The following is a 20,519-nucleotide window of genomic DNA, read 5'->3' as shown; positions in this document are numbered from 1 at the left end:
GCGAGAATAACATCGCAAAAACGACCTTATTCGATTTTTTTAAGAATCAATTCACATATCCGACTTTTACCTGTAGTTTGCTTCTCCAAACAAATGTACTGCTGTAAGAAAACGGTTATTTTCGCTGTTTAAATGCAAATTACAATAATATGCAAAATGCCTGGCGAATTATTGCGGCATTGTGACGTAATAACCAAAAGGGCCAATGGGGCACGTAATAAATTTGTGACACATTAAAAAAACAGTTTCAAACAAAAAATATATACTTTTTACTTTTGCTATAATGTAAAATAGTATTTTTCCGCCATTCTGGTACGTAAAACATTAATTTTATTAAAAACAAAGGAAAATATTGAAATACAAAATGTAATTAGTGCATTTTATTTACTAGCCCAAAAATACGACAAAATATAAATAGCGACAGTAAGCAAGTGATTTTATTCAGAATATGTTTAATACGCAAAAAGTTTGATTGTCCTACTCCAGTATTCTGACAGAAATAACTGCCGATTTTCGCCAACCACAACAGACCAGGGATTTTGTATTCCGTCCAAACTAGTTGCAACGAATCTGTAAAAGTTAAAACATATTAAAACTTATCATTAGTTCGTCTATTGCTTAAAATTGGAAGAAATGCATAAAATTAATCCTAGCATGCTAAAGTATTTGGGCTTTTGGGGGAAAACAACGTCGTTTTGTGCGTTGATTTGTCAGTCTACTCTAGTACGGAGATAAAATTGACGATTATATGGGCATTTCTAAAATAATTGGATTTTTTATTTACTATTCGAAAAATCAAGGTTGAAAAACTTACTTTTCAAATTGCCAGTTGTTGTCGAACATGACCACACGGTGTCGCCCATGATCAGCCACAAATATGTTCCCCTCCCCATCGCAACATACACCAGCTGGGTTGCAGAATGTGTCCACTGGGCCAGGAGAGAAGGGAACCGACTGCTGGGATTTAGAACAAGAAAATATACAAGCCAGAAATCCGCCATCTTGGTCAAAAATCTGTTATATTGGAAAAGTTGGTAAATGTTTTAAAAATGCTTTTTAACGTAAGTATATACATATTCTATTTTAGTATTTACGGCTGAGGTCCTATTACTTGGTATTACATAGATATTTAGACTCCGATTGGCTCATTACCCCGAAACCCAGGTGTCAGTGGTCAATGGTTTGAATCAAAGAGATTAAAACCATTGAACAGACCGCATCCTTCCGTTATGAGCGCCCAACTACTGCTGCGCGAAGGCGCCGAGCAAATATAAGCGGATAGACATGTCAAATTAATTTAGTAGACTTTTACTACGAAATCAGGTATTAATTATTTCATTATCGTTTTACGTGCCATTCTCCAAGACACTATCCAAAAATTTACGTCGAAATTCGTTGCTACGAAAACCAATCTACCAGAAGTTTTCTATACGAGAATTTCTAAACCGGTTACCTTAACGTCATTGCTAGCCCAATCGGACACAATAATATTCCCATTTCTCGGATCCACACATGTAAAGTAAGGCGTCTGCAGCCTCAAGTCGTGATCGCTGCTTATTCCGGCTGCCCCCATTACACTTCTAGAATGGACAAGCTCGGCTGCTGAAGCACCGCCTCTGAATATTCGTTCGAGACCTCCGTCCGCGGCATGAATTGAAACACATCTAAATGTAATGAAATAAATTAATGAACGAATAAATAAATGCTTGGTTGAAACTGTGGAAAGAAATTAATAAATGAATTAAACCAAGAATGCAATTTTAAATGAACAAATAAAAGAATTTATCTCGAAGTACTGATGGTGTACAAAATCGAAAACAGGAGAAGTAACGCTAAAACGAAATTCGCAGCATAACATCACGCTAATACGGATGAATATACTTGTTCGCGCTTCTTTTCTATTTCAGTCAAGATAAATTAAAAGATGGAAACTACGAAAACACTTTGTTCGTGCTAAGAATTTACATCACAAATTTGGGTCTATATAATAAGTTGAAAACCGTTCGATACCTCTTTTCAATATCAGTGACGATAATTTTCCCGTTTCTCTGGTCCGTCACAATTCCACAGCATTTAGAAAAGTAACCATTGCCAAATTTCCTGAAGGAAAATATGATTAATGAATGAATGGATATATAGTAGGGTGGGGGGGAGATGGGACACCTTTTCAATCTATTTTTTGTCCTATTTGGTAGTACACAAAAATCATTAAAGGAATAATAAAACTTTTTCCCCGCGACTCCCATAGACCGTTGTTAATTGTTTAAAACATGATCAGGATATTTGGAAAATATGTGCTGAGTGTATCCCATCTTCCCCCACCCTACTATAACTTGTTTATCTGCATGTGGTGTACTCGCGTGGCGAGGTTGTTATAACACGAGTGTTCTGTTTCATAAACTTCATCGTTTGGCTCGCTTACAAATTGCCGCGTATAGGTAACTTATATATTCTCGCGTTGCGGGGCAACGACAATCGTTATAACACACAGATGTAATGTTTTATATACACCCCATGCCGATTAAATATGAGTTAACACATGTATGTCATTTTGATATTCTGTATGTAATTTTGATATACCACGCATGTAACTTATTTATCCTCGCATGGCGATGCAACGACAGTCGTTATAACATAGGTGTTCTGTTTCATATACCTCGTGCACGCTTACAAATTTACCACGTATGTAGGTAACTTGCTTATCCTCGCGTGGCATTCTGGCAACGACATTCGTTATAACACGAGTGTTCTGTTTCATATACCTTCAGTGCCGTACTAGTTACGTTACTTAAAGTGTAACTATTTGTTTGTAGTTAGTTAAGTCTTGAATGTTACAGATACCAATTCAACGTACTTTGTCATTTTTCCACCTTGACTGAATTTATAAACAGCGTCACCGCATGCGACCAAAAACTTGTTCTTTTTCGTCGATGTTGCACTAATTGGGTGTAGGGATTTTGAACCACTTGATTTAATTTTTATCGAGTTCACGAAAGACCCATTTTTACAAAACACGAAAAGCTTTTGTGCCTAATAAAAAAATTAAAATGGTTAGTTACGAAATACTGCAGTATATGCATAGTGGAGCAGGGGAAGATGGAACACATGTTCATTCAATTTTCTCGTTCAAATTAGTAGTAAACAAAGAAAATTCAAATGATTATAAAATCGTATCTTTACAACTACCATATAGACCGTTGATATTTGTTTAAAACACGACCAGGATATTTGGTTATTATGTGCTAAAGGTGTCCCATCTCCTGCGCCCTACTATTTCCCTTTAATTTGTTACTTTTTATATTAATCTTCACTATCGTATTCAAGAAAATAAATATTATTTACGTTACGCTATGTTATAGTAATGTGGGGGATTATGGGACACTTTTAGCACATAATATCTAAATATCCTGATCGTGTTTTAAACAATAAACAACGGTCTATGGGAGCCGTGACCATACGGTTTAATAATTCTTTGAATGTTTTTTGTTTACTACCAAATAAGACGAAAAAATGGAATGATAAGGTGTCCCATCTTACCCCACCCTACTATATTAATCTTCACTATCGTATTCGAGAAGATAAATATTATTTACGTTACGCTATGCTATAGTAAAGTGGGGAATTATGGAACACCTTTAGCACATAAAGTCTAAATATCCTGATCGTGTTTTAAACAATAAACAACGGTCTATAGGAGTAAGGATACGGTTTTATAATTCTTTAAATGTTCTTTGTTTACTACCAAATGAGACAAGAAAATAGAAAGAAAATGTGTCCCATTTTCCCCCACTCTATTATATTTTGTTACAAACAACTACATCCAAATAGGTTTAAATTTTGTAAGGAATTATATCTATAAGCTGGTATCTGGTTGACTTCATACTTTATAATCAGTTGCAACAATTTGTCCAGATGGTGTAACTGACAACTTCGGAGCTGAACGAAATATCGTAAGTTTTCCAGACACTGTGAACGAACGAATGAGGATTCTGTCGGTTGGTGGGACAGCTTGTGCATCATGGTTGACTGAATTCTGTGATGATTCATTTAAAGTTTCAAGCGGAGGTGCCGATGCTATGCTGTTAGCTAAGCACGCAACAGCAGCGTCCGAAGTTGGGTCTGGTGTTTCATACAAGCCTAATAACGCTGGGTTTTCTGCTAACGATTTGACAGGCGAAGTAGTTAGCGAAAGTAAGGAGTCAGCGCTTCCAGTTGGAGACTGAATTGCACGTAATGTGAGAGATGGATTCGCGCATCCTGGAAGGCTACGTCGTCTTGTTCTTCCCCTGCCAGTTGTTTGGACATGATTGGCAGGTGTGCTCACTGTTGGCTTAACTTTCGCTTTGGCAAGCCCAGAATCGTTTTCCAGAACTGCAATATAATTATATTGGTTATATGATAAAAAACGTCATAATGAAAAAAAATGTGTAGTAGGGTGGAGGTAAGATGGGACACATTTTCTATTTTCTCGTCCCATTTCGTAGTAAACAAAGAACATTCAAAGAATTATAAATCGTATCTTCGCGACTCCCATAGAATGTTGTTAAAGGTTTAAAACACGATCAGGATATTTAGGTATTATGTGCTAAAGGTGTCCCGTCTTCCCCACCCTCCTATTCTTTCTATAAACAAAAGTGTAAAAAATGGAACATATTTCTCACCACGATCGGCACTTTTACTTCTCCACTTGTTTACTTTATGTTTTGTGCCGGATGCGTCAGACCTACTGTAGGAACAACACTGGCCGCTCGTATTGGAAGAATTTGAAGAAGACTTATTATCCTGGCTTGTGGTGGCAGCTTTAGCATCGGAACTTTGTGCTTCAATTGGCGGGAACTTCCTCATCAGGTTTAGGCTTGGAGATTCAAGTGAAGGTTGGTCTGTGTTGTTGCCTGTTGTAATATAGACATAAGGTTTTGGACGTTTTAACGCTAAAAAACACAAAAAGAACATTATTAACACATAACACATGTACATATACATGCCATTGCTAAAAGGCATACATAAATCTGAAAGGTATTTTTCTGGCAGCAATCGTCATCGTTTACATATTTACAAAAAGTGCGAAAAGATCACTTGTGAAGACCTACAACAAAACACGCCACTGCCGTTGTAACTATATGTTCTTAAACTGATTAAACTATGTAGAAATTGTTAATGAAACCTTTTACGCGCTTAGTTTAACTGCAAAACATTTTAGCACGAGGTGCGCGAAACATTAACGCCTGCGGTATTATGATTATGACTGTCGTTTTCTCGTGACACGAGGATAAAAAGTTACATTACAGCCAGCTAATACACGAAGCTTACCGAAACGTTTCCTCCGTTGAACTGGGTTTAGCTTATAATAAAGAGGTTTTGGTGGAAGGTCGTCCTCATCACTTGTGAAAGTATTATTACTACCATCGATACTTAGCGGACGAAATCCTTTACCGACGTCATCTGATGTTGGTGTTGGTTGATCATTTGAAGAGGAGGTTGATGGTTCCGATGATAAACTTTGCTTGGATGTTGCGACACTTGATGCTCCAGCTTGATCTTCGTGCGAAGAGGAATCAGCGATGTCTTCTATTTGTCCAAATGGTTGCAACCAATTTATTTTTATGCGAGAGGGTCAGTGGTTATTACTTATTGCCTGCAACGTATTTATCCTCACATGGCGGGGCAATGATAGTCGTTATAAAATAACACGGGAGTTCTGTTTCATCCACCTCGTGCCCAAATATGAGAGTTACCGCATATTTAACTTGTTTATCCTCGCATGGCTGGAAAACGACAGTCGTTATAACACGGGTGTTCTGTTTATGCACCTTGTGCCTGCTTACAAGTTGCGTAACTTTTGTTATAGACAAGGATAACTGGTTTAGGTCAATTGCAATAAAATGCCTTTTACCGAAGCACACATACACCCAAATGGTAGCAGGTCGAGCCTCGAAGCCATAGAAGTAGGCACGCTATTCTCTTAGCCATGGCAGCTATAATAACAACTATGAACTATCTAGTCTTTACATTACTAAAGTACCCCCATATTGAAGTATCCCGATGAGTTCGTTAAAGAAAGGGCTCATTTTGTCCAATATTGTCACGTCATCGCTCTCGCATGACGACGACAATTTCCAGGTCGCTGAAAAAAAACACAACATAAATTTATTTATCTCTGCGAGCAAGTTTTGTTCGATGTGCCGTGGCACAATACTTGGTTGCTGCTTAGAGCGCTTGCCCCTAGATATATGATACAGGTTCGCGGCTCCACGCAGCTACGGTTGTGCGCGCATGTGTCCTTGGGCAAGACATTTACCGGCACAAGTCAGCACTTATGGGTTGTCTATATTGTTAGTAATACATTATAAACGAAAATAACACACACAAAGGTATATACGTGGTAACTCGTAAGCGGGCACGAGGCGTATGAAACAGAACACCCGTGTTATAACGACCTTCATTGCCCCGCCATTCGAGGTTACATTACTCTTAGAGTAGTAGGCTATGTACAATTAAGTTCTTACCTTCGATACAACTAGATGCCCTTCTGAGGCAAACATATTCTTCAAGTGCATTTTCCACTTTATCTGACAACTCTTTTAGACCCAATATATCTGCAGGTGTTCCAGACACCAACACCACATCTGCGGACTGCTTCAGGTTTTCACTGACCGATTGCAAACGTTCACTGCACAGATTGCCTTCTTCTTCTATTCGAACGAGAGAAGCCTTTCTCTTTTTGTTCATCTCTTTTATACCCTTTATAAAAGAATAACTTGGATTATGGTCGGAATGAATAAATTTACTTTATACCGTATATGCGACACTATATATGGTCCCACGGTCGCGTTATATAGCCGCCAGTTACAAGGCTTGTACTATATTTCACACGAAGTCAAAAATGGCCCAATTCAACATCCTGTGTGGCCTCTATATTGACATTAATTTCAATTAAAAGCAAACTCACTTTCACTATTTTTTCTTCGTGCATTTTCGCTGCGTCCACAATCATCTTCGTGCGTCGTTGCACTGTGTTAATAGACATCTTGCTGGATCTGCTAACGCTGTTCTTTTGTTTCTTTGTTTCTTCAATGTTTTTCATCAAATTTTGTTGCGATTCTGTTGACCGCTGAAGCAATTGCTCTGTTCGTTCTTTCTGTTTCGCTACAGCTTCTACGTGCACGTTGGATTATGTTTAGTTTTTAAAGTTAACAATTTCTTATACTTTATATACGGGTGAAGTGGTCTTGCGGAAAGAGCAAAGTCAAGTCTAAGTTTACCCTTATTAAAACTTATTTCAATGCTATAGGCCTATTATATATAGAGTACTGTGGGGTAAGATGGATACCGTTATCATCAATATCCCATGATGCCCGATCCTATTTTCAACGTGACGCTATGGTTTTATAAATCTGTACACATTCTGTGGTTATAACCAAATGGGAAAAGAAAAGAGAATAAAAACTTGAAGTAAATCTTACACCCAAACCTATATTATTCCACAGTTACCGATGATATAAATAATCGTGGCCTACCAATACACGGCCCAGAAATACACCTAAACTGCCGGAACTTAATGAAACAATGGATTATAATGGGCATTGTTCGCGTCAATGGGCCTCTTTTTTTCCGAGCAGTTTAGGTGTATATATGCCGTGTAGGCCTATTGAGTAGTCCATTACATGACTATAAGCTACCTTTTAGATCTTTTTTCTGATGATCGCTATGGACATTATGAAGGCATTCGTGGCAAGCTGGAACGAAACAAGTCTCGCAAATCTCTCGACAGATCTGTTAGTAAAAATAGATTATAGGCCACTTTTTTAACCAATATATTAGCTGCATATTCGCCATTTTTTAAGAATATAGTTAATGTAAAGACTGATATTTTAGTTTTGTTTACATAATATTATTTCAACTCCACTATTTTTGTTATCGCATTAAAGAAATTCATGTTTTGTTCTCTTCTGGGGTGATGCATTAATTGATGTCAGTTTGGCGCGTTACCCTAACAGCCAGGAAGCATTAGGAACTAGCATCAGGTTCGGGTTCGAGAATCGAACCCAGTCTCCTTTGGTTACAATTAAAGCTTCTAAGCCACTGCGCCGCACGTTTGTCGTCTTACCTCGTCTGGGTGATTCGGACAAAAAACTTTCGCACGAGTTTGTATTTCAAGACTATATTTCCCGGACCGTAAATCCTTGAGGCTGACAACCTGATGAATTGATTAAACAATAAAAACTTTGTTCGGGTGATTATGTAGAGGTTATAGGGGTAATGAGTGATTAATAGATGCTGCTGTTGTAAATATTATACAACGAAAATCTACGCTTTCAGTTTTCGCGTCTCATTTGGTATAAACAAAGAAAATTCAAAGAATTATAAAATCGTATCCTCACGACTCCCATATACCGTTGTTAATTGTTTTTTTGTTTTTGTTTATAAAAGATTAGGATAATTGAATATTACGTGCTAAAAGTCTCCCATCTTCCCCTAACCAACTATATATATATAACTGTTTACAGACAAGCACCAATAGGGCCAAAACCAACCATCTACCTTATGTTTTCTCGTGAACTTGGTTTGGCAGTGACAGAGTTGACAATCTCGACACAAATAATCCGTGCAGTCAAGACACCTTGAAACTGCTTTTCCATTTTCCCCTTCACAGTTGTCGCAATCGTGGACTTTTCTAATTAGAAGAAGAAGACAAATTGACTAAACATGACATTTTTGACCCAGGTAGTCACTGTATGGAAGCACGGCTATCTCTAGATATCTCTAGTAGGCCGTGATAGAAGTAACCGTATATAGGCATTTTAGCTTATTTTCATTAGAATTATTCTATCTTAATGCGTGTGTATTACGAAAAGTCGTTTGAAAGTTTTTCTCGCTTCTCTTTGTCGGAATGTAATTTTTTCTTGGACATTACTTTTGATACCCCCGATGAGCCGCTAGAGATCATTTACATTATGTAGCAGAAGTAACAGAATTTTAATGAACGCTTAACTTTATATGACAGATGAAACGTCGGAAATACACCACGTTTAATAGCAAATATAAGCTGCTAAAACATTATTTACATTATTCCTGGTAGCAGAAGTAACAGAATAAAGTTCTTATAATTACCTCACAGTAGATACACCGTTTACGTTTCCGTTTACTTCATTTTCACCCATCGTGACGACAGAGGACACAGAGGACCTTCTTTCTTTAACAGCGTCGATAAGACTCTGTAATATATAGTAGGTTGGGGTAAGATTGTCCATGTTTTAAACAATTAACAACATTCTATGGGAGTCATGAAGTTACGGTTTTAAAATTCTTTGAATGTTGTTGTTTATTAACAGACGGGACGAGAAAAAGAATAAAAAGGTGTCCCATCTTACCCCACTATCACATACCTGTAGAAAAAAGTTACTTTTCAGCGTGGCGACCCCGAACTTTTTAGGCAGAGAAGTCGCCTGTCTACATACTGGGCAATGCAGGGTGCCAGAAACTGCTGGGAGGCACTGGCCCACACATGATCGGCAAAATGAATGCTGGCAGTCTAACAACACTGGCTCTGTATACGTGGATAAACATATCTGACACGTCAGGAACTCGTCGTTCAGTCTATTCCTAAGGGCCTTTGCACCAGCCATAGTAAACTACACAAGCAAAAACTGACCAAGTATTAGTTAGGGGCAAAACTGTACCAAATGATTAAACGTTTTCAGTTGCTTTAAATTTATAGCTATCGAAAGGAAATCGCAGCCACAACAATAAACATGAACGTCACATCTTATTGTTAAGTGTTCACCCTAATTTGGAAGTTTTTACCCCGGTTTTAACGTTCGGGAAACAGTAATGTTTATGCTTGTATCTCAGCCAAGTGGCGCGGACATACGAAGTTCTAAAGCAAACCCCTTATTTCAAGGGGCCGTTTCCTGTTGGTATAAATTAATTTGTAAACCTTTCCCTCTTCGGTTACGAGTTTATGACTCTTAGTTTAACATTATCCCCTGTTCCCTTGTGTAACCTTTACGTGGGAGGAAGAACTTCGGATAATCAACCGTAAGCAAGTTACGATCTATTTATAACCGCGTGCTTAACCATTTGAAACGATGTTTTCGGATTGGGAGAAAAGGTCCACAGTTTATTTATAGGAGTTCAAGCATGGGTGAAACCAAAGCGACTCGGCTGACTTTGACGTAATTGTAAACCAGTTGCCATATGTTTCTTAGTCTTAAGGATAACTATAAAGTGTCAGATACAGTTTAATGATGAATTGTATACAGAGACTGGTTGAAATCACAACATTTTTTGGTTCATTTGAAAAAGTTAACGTTTCGCGCTATATGTTTTATTCGTGCTGTTTGTAATTAACGCTATTTAATTTAACAAAGTACATTTTTCATGCGGATGTTTAAGTTTTTAGTTTCATTTTCCGACCGAACCAAACAGGCGTATATAAAATTTTAAAATAAAACTTATTGGCGACAAATAGTAACAAGATTAAACGTAACCTTCCCGCTATTTTAGAGTCGTGAGGATATGGTTATATAGTAGGGTGGGGGAAGATAGGACATCTTTAGCACATAATATCCAGATATCCTGATCGTATTTTAAACAATTAACAACGGTCTATGGGAGTCGTGAAAATATAGATTTATAAAGGTTTGATTGTTCATTGTTAACTGCTAAATGGGACGAGAAAACAGAGTTAAAAGGTGTCCCATCTTCCCCCACCCTACTATATCTTTTTCCAAACATTTTTTTTACCACCAAATGAGCCGATAAAAGTCTAAAAACATTAGCCATCTTTCCCCTTCTATATCTAGTTGAATTTGCAACAAAAACACCCAAATCGCGCAGTTTATTGCGTTCGATGAAAAGTAACAAAAAAACACTATTAATAAAACTGTTGTTTAGCCTTTGATTTGCGTTGTATGTTTACTATACTTCATTATGGTTTGCGTGGTATTGTTAAATAGAATACATGTAATATATGACACCGCACAGAAATGAACAGGACAATATATAACCATGCGCGAAAGTTCAAGTCGAACGAAGATACATTGCACAATCTTAGTCTTAACAGTAACGGCCACTTAAGCGGGTACTTTATACTTCATAACAGGGTAAACTTAACATAAGCCACAACACAGGGGGAGTATGCAGGAATTAACAAGATAATAGTATATAATACAGTAGGGTGGGGGGAGACGGGACACCTTTTACCTCTATTTTCTCAACCCGTTTGGTAGTAAACAAAAAACATTCAAGAAACTATAAATCTATATGCCCACCACTCCCATTGACCGTTAGTAATTGTTCAAAACACGATCAGGATATTTAGATATTATGTGCTAAAAGTGTACCATCTTCCCCCACCCTACTATATATTTTTAAACCATTTCTTAACGCATGTAAACCAGATATCTGTCGCAATAAAGCACGGCTATTTTATGCCTTAGTTTTGTCCAAAAAATGGGGGTTCCAGAACCCTCTTGGTTCCCTAAATACGCCCCTGATCGTGGGTGTACTGTAGCGTATAGTAGGGTGGGGGAAGACGGGACACATTTTATTTTATTGTCCAATTTGATAGTAAACCAAGAACATTTAAATAATTATAAAACCTTATCGTCACAGCTCCTATAGACCGTTGTTAATTGTTTAAAACACTATCAGGATATTTAGATATTATGTGCTAAAGGTGTCCCATCTTCCCCCACCCTACTATATTATGAATTGCTCAGCGTCCAAAATCACAGCTGTCAATCAAACGTCATCTCTATGACGTGGTGTACGATGTGAACGTGGTCTATGCTCCTGTGGTTGGTGGTATTCAATAGCTGCAGGTCTATGGTGGGAACTATAAGGTTGGTGTCGTCCAATTGATAAATGACTTCGATAATGCGGGGCAGAAGAACGAGAACGTTGCTGCCAATCTTGGTCGAATTCCTCGGCTTCGTCTGGTTAAAAAGAAACAAAAAAACAATCACCCACAAGGTTAAAATGCGTGGTATACTGCTGAAGCGCACTGATTAAAAAATGCTTAAAATAACATAGGACAATTTATATTTATCCCTTCGGATACAGTAGCGAATATGTGGTTAACTAATACAACAACAAAGAGAAAAATCAGCAACAAAACGCCAGCCGTTATACACACGCTGCAGGTAGAAACTATTTGAATAAAAGCATCAGATAAAAGCGTGGCTGCTGTTATGTGTTGTAAAAAATGTTTATACACTACTTAACAATATGCTAGAAAACGTATTTAAAAATAAGAAATTTGTAATATTTGAATATTTTTTCGGGAAATCATAAAAAAACTAAAAAGTTTAAAAATATGAAATGTTACCTTCTTCTAAATTAATGAACTCTTGACACTCTTCTTTATCGCCCGTCTTTGAGTTGTGCGTTTTCTCAATAATGTGACCTCTCTCTCCTGTGTGGGGAATCAACCGCAGTTTAGTGACAGCAAGAGTGTTGGGCAAATGGTGGCTGATGGGGGACGACTACACTTGGATAGCCAGCCAATACACAAGGGAGCATTAGCGTAGCCGTAATAGCTATGAACGTGATACAGTAATACGTCGAGACGGCCCGTGAGTCCGTGACCCCTTGTATATAATTTAAACTTAATCTACAATATGTCGCGAACTACTTTGTTGTTAAAGGTTAACATCTGCGTTATTAATGTCTTGTGACGTGGATAGACTATGTGTTACGTCATAGACGATATCGAAAAATAACTAAAATATAAAACTGAACAATTAAAAACACAAAATCGCTTTAAATCAGTTCTAATATTAATAAAATAAAAACAATGACTGTATTTGGGAATTGGACTTAAATTGAATGCCAAAATGCTTGAGAAACTTAGCACATAAAACACAGATTTTTAATACAAACATATATATATATTATAATAATTGAAACATATATATAAATGATGAAGAAATATGTATATATCATATGACACCTTTGTCTTCATTTTCATGGTTTATGTTATGATATTACGTTAGGTCCCCAATACTCTTTGTTATAGCGCCACCATGCGGTATTTGGTGAGTCACGTGTTACGTTACGACATTGAACGACATTGACTAAGGTTTTTGTTTTTAAGGTAATTACATATTACATCGTGACGTTTGAACTACTTTTTAAGATCTGTTTTGTCTCATAAACTTGTTTCTCATTTAATAAACGACCGAAGGTCATAACAGTTTAGAAACTAAATCATTTAAAACTAAAGTTCAAAAACCAAAAATCATTCTTCAAAAGTAAAGGAACTTATTGCTAAAATTATAAAAAGAAACATATTTCTAAATATTAGTTGTAGCTTTGAATCATTAAAACACATTAATACAAACATTACAGCCAGCGTAATAATGTGATTTTTTTTATTTCAGTGTTCAAACACTCCGGTTAAAAAAACAATTTCAGTGATGTCAACAGACTTAAGAAACATATTTCAAAATATTAGTTGTAGCTTTGAATTATTAAAACACATTAATACAAACATTACAGCCAGCGTAATAATGTGATTGTTTTTATTTCAAACACTTCGGTTAAAAAAAACAATTTCAGTGATGTCAACAGACTTAAGAAACATATTTCAAAATATTAGTTGTAACTTTGAATCCTTAAAACACATTAATACAAACATTACAGCCAGCGTAATAATGTGATTGTTTTTATTTCAGTGTTCAAACACTCCGGTTAAAAAAACAATTTCAGTGATGTCAACAGACTTAGGAAACATATTTCAAAATATTAGTTGTAACTTTAAATCATTAAAACACATTAATACAAACATTACAGCCAGCGTAATAATGTGATTGTTTTTATTTCAAACACTTCGGTTAAAAAAACAATTTCAGTGATGTCAACAGACTTAAGAAACATATTTCAAAATATTAGTTGTAACTTTGAATCGTTAAAACACATTACACAAGTGCTTACCAATATGGTGACCGATGGCCATTTTTTGGTGACCAGTTTCAGAATTTCTTTCTGTCTTGCGCGTTTCTTTAATCTGAAACATGCAGAAGTTTTTGAAAGAGGAACATTTTTACTTTTAAGCTATACATATATATATATATATAAAGGTAAATTGTTTTGGGGGTTAAAAAACGTCAAACAGATGAGATATTGACGTATGTGTTACGCTATGCCTGAAAGGAACAACACTATCAGTGTCTGGTTATTCAGTGCGCCTACTTATTTAACCACAGAAGTCATTTCCAGTTCCAGAATCAGTTCATTACAAAAGTTTGATCAAAGACTATAATTTGCGTTATACAGAAGTATCTAGTGCAATATACTGTGTATTGAAACTTAGTTTAATTTTAACTGGTGACAAACTATGATTCATAGTTTGGCATGGAAGCAGACACACTGTTAGGTCAGATTCCTTTTTAAATAAAGAGACAACACGTCTCTTTTGACGGATTAACCAAACTATTTATACTTTTTGTTATTTGTCTATGGTCTATACGAGTAAGGTCCTTAAATTTAGGCAAGAGTCGACCTCTTTTGCAAACACTCAAAGACCATCTTGCTATTACTTGGTGTAATGGATCAAATTTTGCTTAAATTCAAGGACCTCACCCGTATATATAGAATACTTAGACCAAACTAGAAGCTTTTACCACTCCCCCTTAAATCTAGGCTCAAAAAATTCAAGAAACACATACACACCCCGTTTGGTCCAACTCTTGTAGATGAAGAAGATTGATAAACTTTCGGTTCCCCGCCTCCGTAACTTATTGACGTGAATGACGATTGGAAAGATGAACCCGGCATCTGGGGGAGGGAAAGAGGGCATGATTATAATTACACTCATAGTTGTCAAACATAAGGAACCTCATTGATTAATGTGGTGAGTGGTGACACCGAACAGCAAGGTAAAAGCTGGGGTAACATTGGTAAATGGCAGTTACGCTCATAGTAGTCCAACATAGGGAAACTCGTTGATTAATGTGGTAAACATCATTGATAAATGTGGTGACACCTAACAGCAAAGTAAAAGCTTGGGTGACATTGTTAAAATGCAGTTACACTAACAGTTGTCAAACATAGGGAACCTCATTGATTAATGTAGTCATTGTAGTGACACTGAACAGCAAGGTAAAAGCTGGGGTAACATTGTTAAAACGTACTTACACTAATAGTAGTCAAACATAGGGAAACTCATTGATTAATGGGTAAAAGCAGATATTATAGACCTAAAACTAGGGTGCTAAGATAAAACATACATTGTCAACATGTTACAAAAGCTTGGGTTTCTAATGTCACCCATTCAACAATAACGGGCCAACATTACGTTTGTCTCTGTCAGCATATTATTAGTTTACCACGAGGGCAACGAACCAAAGAGATTTAATCTAATTTGGAAAATAGTAATTTAACGCTTGATCTGATGTGAAAGTAATTATTAATTAGGTCGCAATCTATTACAGTGGGTCTAATGTCTACAGTGTCCTAACACACATAGTACTGGCAATAAACTGATTATATTTATACCAGAGTGCGAGAATGTGCATTATAATTTAGATACTTCTATAACAACTATATAATAAGTTATGTTATTCTTTGTGGGTGAGGTCCTTGTCAAGGACCTTGGATTGGAACCAGATTTTACCCATTACCCCACTAAATGTCCTACTTCTTATACAAAAGACTATGGTTTAATTTACCCAAGTCAGTATATTCTATATTGCTTACTTTGTGATATGAATCCTAAATACTCAAGCATGTTAAACCAACAAGTCCGTTCAAATATTAATTATATTTAACACTCTAATTGACTCTATAGTTTTGCTTGGACTGCAATAACTGCACAACACAACACCACTATGTTATGTTGTGTCAGTTGTGAGCATTTGTTTTTATTAGACATTATCCATTAGATATGTCTTAATGTATCTGAACACACCACAATGACAGTCACTGATCTATACAAAACATAACATGAATTTAAATTGTTATCTCTTTAAGTAGGCTACAATAGCAAAGAAAAAATTATTTTAAAAAAATGAAGAGAAGGAAAATAGCACCAAACGATAGTTGTTAAAAACACGCAAGCAAAAAAAGCTGCTTGAAGAAAAACTACTGAAGTTGCAATATATAGTAACACTGACCTGGTCTGATGACATGAGTTCCATATTTCTCATCATATTTCCCATACCACCCATCCCCATACCCATACCCATCCCCATGCTAGGGAACATACTCCTCATGCCAAACATGTCTCCACGGAAGGGACTCATCATCATAGTCGGCTAGAATGGTAAACAAGTTGCATTAAAACTTCAGTTGTCATAATATTTTTAATTTTGTACCAGTTGTATTATCATTGCATAAATAAAACCTGTTTAGTGTAAAGTATTTTCAAATTGCTCATAACACATGCTTTGCTTATATGAACTTATTTAGTTATTTATTCTCGCTTGGTGGAACAACGACAGTAGTTATAACACAGGTGTTCTGTTTCATACACCTCGAGCCGCTTACGAGTTACCTCGTATGTAACTTATTTATCGTGGAATGACAAGGAAACGACAGTCGTTATAACATGGGTGTTCTCTGGGAGTGTCTTTTTTCAATTACTTTTTATATATAGCCGATAATTTAGACAACCCATTGACATTAGTAACCATTAGGTTGGAGCTGTTAAGTACCCAAAGACACAAACATGTTTAGTTTAAAGAATTTGCACATCACATACCTCAGTATGCCTTCTCCCACCAGCTGTATATCTTGAATGCAATGGATTCCCCATCATAGATGCATTCATCATACGATGCATGTCAGCAAAGGGATCACTGTGTTGATACATTAGGATAAATATACATAGTAGTAGTGATATTATGGCGACTTAACAACATCAGCAGTATAGTTATGTTTTGAAGCTTAATTAAAATATCTACATAAAAACACTGTTGTTAGTGCTGTAACAACATATTACATAATTTTTGGAGAGATTTTTTTTACTTTGACCACTTCTACATCACATAGTAATGACTAGTGAATGAATGAATGAATGAAATTTATTTTGTCTCTTCGGTCACGATAGCGAAGAACAAGAGAGTTGACAAAAGCGAAAAGACAGGTAGTAACGGTAAAACAACAGTTGTTAAAACACGCTTATTGATAAAAAAGAAAGAAATATTGTTTTGGATAAAAGGCGTGACCGTTACACCCTACAGACAATACAATGTGAAAATTAAATAAATAACATTTAATTAAACATATTAAAGTTCTAATTTGAAGAAAATAGTAGTGACTTAACAACACCAGTAGTGTAGTTATGTTTTGAGCTTACTAAAAACACACAAAACACGATTGTACTGCTGTTAGTCCTGTAACAACATATTACAAAATTTTTTGATCGATTTTTTTTTTACTTTAACCTCTTCTTTATTACATAAATGAGATTATTTTCAGTTTTAATCAAAGTAAAAATTCAAACCAGCTTCTATATGAACATAGTGAATGTCTAAGTTTTAACTTTACAATAAGTCTTGCTGAGTTGCATAAAAAAGTACGAAGTTGCACCAGTAGCATGAACGCGTACATAAGCAGCGTGGGTGTCGGATAATGGGCCAACTCTGGCATAAATCCGAGGTCTTAGACAAGCACCTCAACCACATAAAATAGCTTCATAGGTAAAAAGTTACGTGAAATATAGTTTCCAGGTCTGCAACAAGGAACACACTCACATAGAATAAATATAACTATAGTTTACCATGGCCTGCCATCAAAGGAGTTGTAGGCAATAAAATACTAAAAATAAAATTTCCACAATGTTGGGGTAATGGGCAACTCTGGCCTAAATTCCAGGTTACATGGCATGCCGCACTGTAGGACCTCACTCATATAGAATAGCTTAAAAGAAATGGGTTGCTTTAAATAGAATTTCCACTCACCCAAAAAACGGATCATCTTCGAACATTGAGCGAAACATCATCAATTTTAAACAAAAAGTAAGAATCAAATTATTTATTTTCCTATAACAGATCTAGAAGAATTGAAACTTATGATTAGACCTCAACTCTGCTTCATGTTTGTAGAATTTTGTAAAAATGTAAAATTTACAAATTGAAACTTTGGGGCACAAGTTGGCGAAGAAAGACAGAGAAAATAAAACGAACAGTTTCTTAAAACTTTTTCATTTACTTTAAAGCTGTTGCCATTCTTTTATAATAATGGAAAAGATGATTTTTATACAAAATCAAAGTAAAATAAGAAAGTAGAGATAATTTAGTGAAAATCATCTTTTTCTTTCATCGCCATCTAATGAAATATCTGGAATAAAAATAAAGTAAGATCAAAAATAATATAGAAGTTTAATAGATAGAACTAGTATAAACTACAGATAAAACAAATCTAATGAAAATGAAACCACAAAGAAAAGAAAAAAAACGATCAGGAAAAACAAATAAAAGAAGTCAATTAAAAGCAGTTAAACAATATTGAAGTTTAGACATCCTATACAGATAGTCTTCATTCGTTCACCCTAAATGCCAGAACAGCTGTTTTATAATCACAATTTACAAGGCATCAGCAGTCTGTACATAATAACAAACTACGATCATCAGGAAAATTTATTGTGGGTACGAACATTACGCTCGATGTCTCTCTTTTATCATGTTAATAAACCCCTATGTAGGCAATTTTAATTTAATAAGACGTTAACTTGAAACACTGCTATGCAAAATAAGCTCGCCAGAGGAGATTTGTATTCATAATGTCTGGCAACAACAGTTAATTTAAAAGAAAATATATATATATATAGCTTATTCCTTTACCTGATGTTTGGTTTTCATATTTATCAACCAACTTATTCAGGTTTTCATCTTGAGGTGACCTCATAATCATGGCTAATGATGCAATACCAAGCACTGCGGGCAAAATAAAGGGGATTGTTTAAAACAAATCTACACCATAGATGTTAGGCGCTTTGGACCAAAAATAGGTGAAAAAAATGATGTTTCATTTCACCTCAAACTTTTAAAAAAAAGAGATTTATTTAAAACGATTTTTTTGCTGGTGTGTTAAAAAGTTGGTAGTTTAAGTTAGGGGTTCTTAGTTACAGGTTATTTGTTTAGAGGTAACATAGGGGGCTTCACAGCAGCAGATAACATTGGGCGCAGTATAGCAGATAATGTAGAGGGCTTCGCAGGCACTAAAACTTGATTAAACCAAAAAATTACATGAATGAAGTTATTAATTAATTAAAATGACAAAACCGAACTCACAAGAAGCAATAGTGATGCCAGAAGTTGGCGTTATCTTTCCCAATCTAGTAAGATGTCCGATATATATTGATCCACTTAAAAAAGAAGCGCTCGCAACTATTTCACACTCCCGGCAAGCTTTTGGTTTACGACGTGGTTTTCTGGGGTCGTCGATGGTAATTGTGTCTTCCAAGAACCACTTAACTCTGTCGCCCAACGTCATGTTGCGTTTGAAGTAATTTATGAATTCTGTAAAAATAATTTAACTTTTTTTTTCGCAATTAATCCAGGCGGCTCAATTACTTTCGCAGGATTACTATTAGGAATAAAAGCTCACGTTTATCGGCACAATTAATAAATTTTTGGTGCTAGTGAGGAATCCTCCCCCCCTTGCCTATAGAAAAAACGAGAGACTAAAAAAGGAAAAAAGAAAATCATTGGACCGTAACGGTATTTCCCCATAAAAATCATATATTAGTAAATATATCATATATTATTAAATATCCCGGGTTATGGTACCCCTGGAGCAGCAATCTTGGTGTCGTTGGAAAGAAGAAGCGACACTTCAATTACGTATCAAAAAATATATTAAATAATCAAAGTACTTTTAGTTGGGTGGGCCGTCAAAGTTTATCAAAGTTTGACCCGCGATAAAATACAAAAATCGTTCATAAAAATTAACAAAATTTTGACACACGTTGATGTATAGCAACATGCAAAACATATTAAAAAATTGGGGTAATACCGCCTCTAGTTTTTGATTTATTAATACTTTCGCAACACCTACTTTTAACGTATTATTCATAGACGCCGCACCTAGTGAAGTCGACTCCCCCCCGCCGAATAAATGAAACTACTTCTCTTTGAAATTTATTATCTCAAGTTATAGTAAGGCTAAAATAGCAATCTTGGTGTCGTTAGAACGAAGAAGCGACACTTCATTTACGTATCAAAAAATATATTAAATAATCAAAGTACTTTTAGTTGGGTGGGCCGTCAAAGTTGACCCGCAATAAAATACAAAAATCGTTTATAAAAATTAACAAAATTTTGACACACGTTGATGTATAGCAACATGCAGAACATATTAAAAAATTGGGGTAATACCGCCACTAGTTTTCACTTTATTAATATTTTCGCAACCCCCAATTTTTAATTAAAAAATAAAAATCAAACGGAGTAACCAACTTTATAACTTCAATAAATAAAGTTATAACTTAAATAAATATTTTACTGCGACTACAATTAAGAAAAACATTTATTTATGTTATTTCTATGTAAATTTAATAAAGCACCACCCCG

The 20,519-nt window shown here is 35.7% G+C and overlaps 3 protein-coding genes across 3 annotated transcripts; all 3 read right to left on the bottom strand.

Annotated features, from left to right (window-relative positions):
• Nucleotides 1-365: 365 nt before the first annotated feature.
• On the bottom strand, nucleotides 366-9,664 carry LOC149743608 (uncharacterized). Its single transcript, XM_089877143.1, has 16 exons — nucleotides 9,387-9,664; nucleotides 9,112-9,215; nucleotides 8,542-8,674; nucleotides 8,108-8,197; nucleotides 7,680-7,773; nucleotides 6,950-7,155; nucleotides 6,507-6,741; nucleotides 6,023-6,124; nucleotides 5,311-5,568; nucleotides 4,662-4,892; nucleotides 3,884-4,371; nucleotides 2,855-3,030; nucleotides 2,011-2,100; nucleotides 1,454-1,664; nucleotides 815-1,014; nucleotides 366-570 (listed from the first exon to the last, which is right to left on the bottom strand). The coding sequence occupies exons 1-16, from the start codon at nucleotides 9,624-9,626 to the stop codon at nucleotides 453-455; spliced, it is 2,976 nt and encodes a 991-aa protein (XP_089733269.1). The 5' UTR covers nucleotides 9,627-9,664; the 3' UTR covers nucleotides 366-452.
• A 1,159-nt stretch (nucleotides 9,665-10,823) lies between these two features.
• Nucleotides 10,824-18,047, bottom strand: LOC149743607 (myeloid leukemia factor 1-like). Its single transcript, XM_089877460.1, has 7 exons — nucleotides 17,907-18,047; nucleotides 16,706-16,802; nucleotides 16,119-16,259; nucleotides 14,677-14,781; nucleotides 13,939-14,011; nucleotides 12,332-12,418; nucleotides 10,824-11,939 (listed from the first exon to the last, which is right to left on the bottom strand). The coding sequence occupies exons 1-7, from the start codon at nucleotides 17,945-17,947 to the stop codon at nucleotides 11,746-11,748; spliced, it is 738 nt and encodes a 245-aa protein (XP_089733586.1). The 5' UTR covers nucleotides 17,948-18,047; the 3' UTR covers nucleotides 10,824-11,745.
• On the bottom strand, nucleotides 17,998-19,593 carry LOC149743606 (uncharacterized). The gene is made up of 3 exons (XM_089877474.1): nucleotides 19,239-19,593; nucleotides 18,789-18,881; nucleotides 17,998-18,285 (listed from the first exon to the last, which is right to left on the bottom strand). Exons 1-3 carry the CDS (start codon nucleotides 19,438-19,440, stop codon nucleotides 18,251-18,253), a joined length of 330 nt encoding a protein of 109 aa, XP_089733600.1. The 5' UTR covers nucleotides 19,441-19,593; the 3' UTR covers nucleotides 17,998-18,250.
• Between the last annotated feature and the right edge of the window lie 926 nt (nucleotides 19,594-20,519).

This window comes from Ciona robusta, chromosome 1 (assembly GCF_009617815.1).
Source record: "Ciona robusta chromosome 1, ASM961781v2".
Lineage (NCBI taxonomy): Eukaryota > Metazoa > Chordata > Ascidiacea > Phlebobranchia > Cionidae > Ciona > Ciona robusta.
The sequence above is the reverse complement of the archived record's forward strand: the minus strand, read 5'-3'. Positions and strand labels throughout refer to the sequence as shown.

Bases quoted from the DNA above. Each gene is read 5' to 3' on its own strand.
- LOC149743607 (XM_089877460.1), bottom strand. From the start codon at position 17,947: ATGATGTTTCGCTCAATGTTCGAAGATGATCCGTTTTTTGG. The intron at 16,260-16,705 runs GTATGTGATGTG...TTACCATTCTAG, and splicing joins GTGGGAGAAGGCATACTGAG to CCGACTATGATGATGAGTCC. The intron at 14,782-16,118 runs GTCAGTGTTACT...TCCCTCCCCCAG, and splicing joins AACTCATGTCATCAGACCAG to ATGCCGGGTTCATCTTTCCA.
- LOC149743606 (XM_089877474.1), bottom strand. From the start codon at position 19,440: ATGACGTTGGGCGACAGAGTTAAGTGGTTCTTGGAAGACACAATTACC. The intron at 18,882-19,238 runs GTGAGTTCGGTT...TTTTGCCCGCAG, and splicing joins TGGCATCACTATTGCTTCTT to TGCTTGGTATTGCATCATTA. The intron at 18,286-18,788 runs GTAAAGGAATAA...TTTTTATTCCAG, and splicing joins ATATGAAAACCAAACATCAG to ATATTTCATTAGATGGCGAT.
- LOC149743608 (XM_089877143.1), bottom strand. From the start codon at position 9,626: ATGGCTGGTGCAAAGGCCCTTAGGAATAGACTGAACGACGAGTTCCTG. The intron at 8,198-8,541 runs GTAGATGGTTGG...TCAATTCATCAG, and splicing joins AGTTCACGAGAAAACATAAG to GTTGTCAGCCTCAAGGATTT. The intron at 1,015-1,453 runs GTAACCGGTTTA...CCAATATAACAG, and splicing joins GGGCTAGCAATGACGTTAAG to ATTTTTGACCAAGATGGCGG.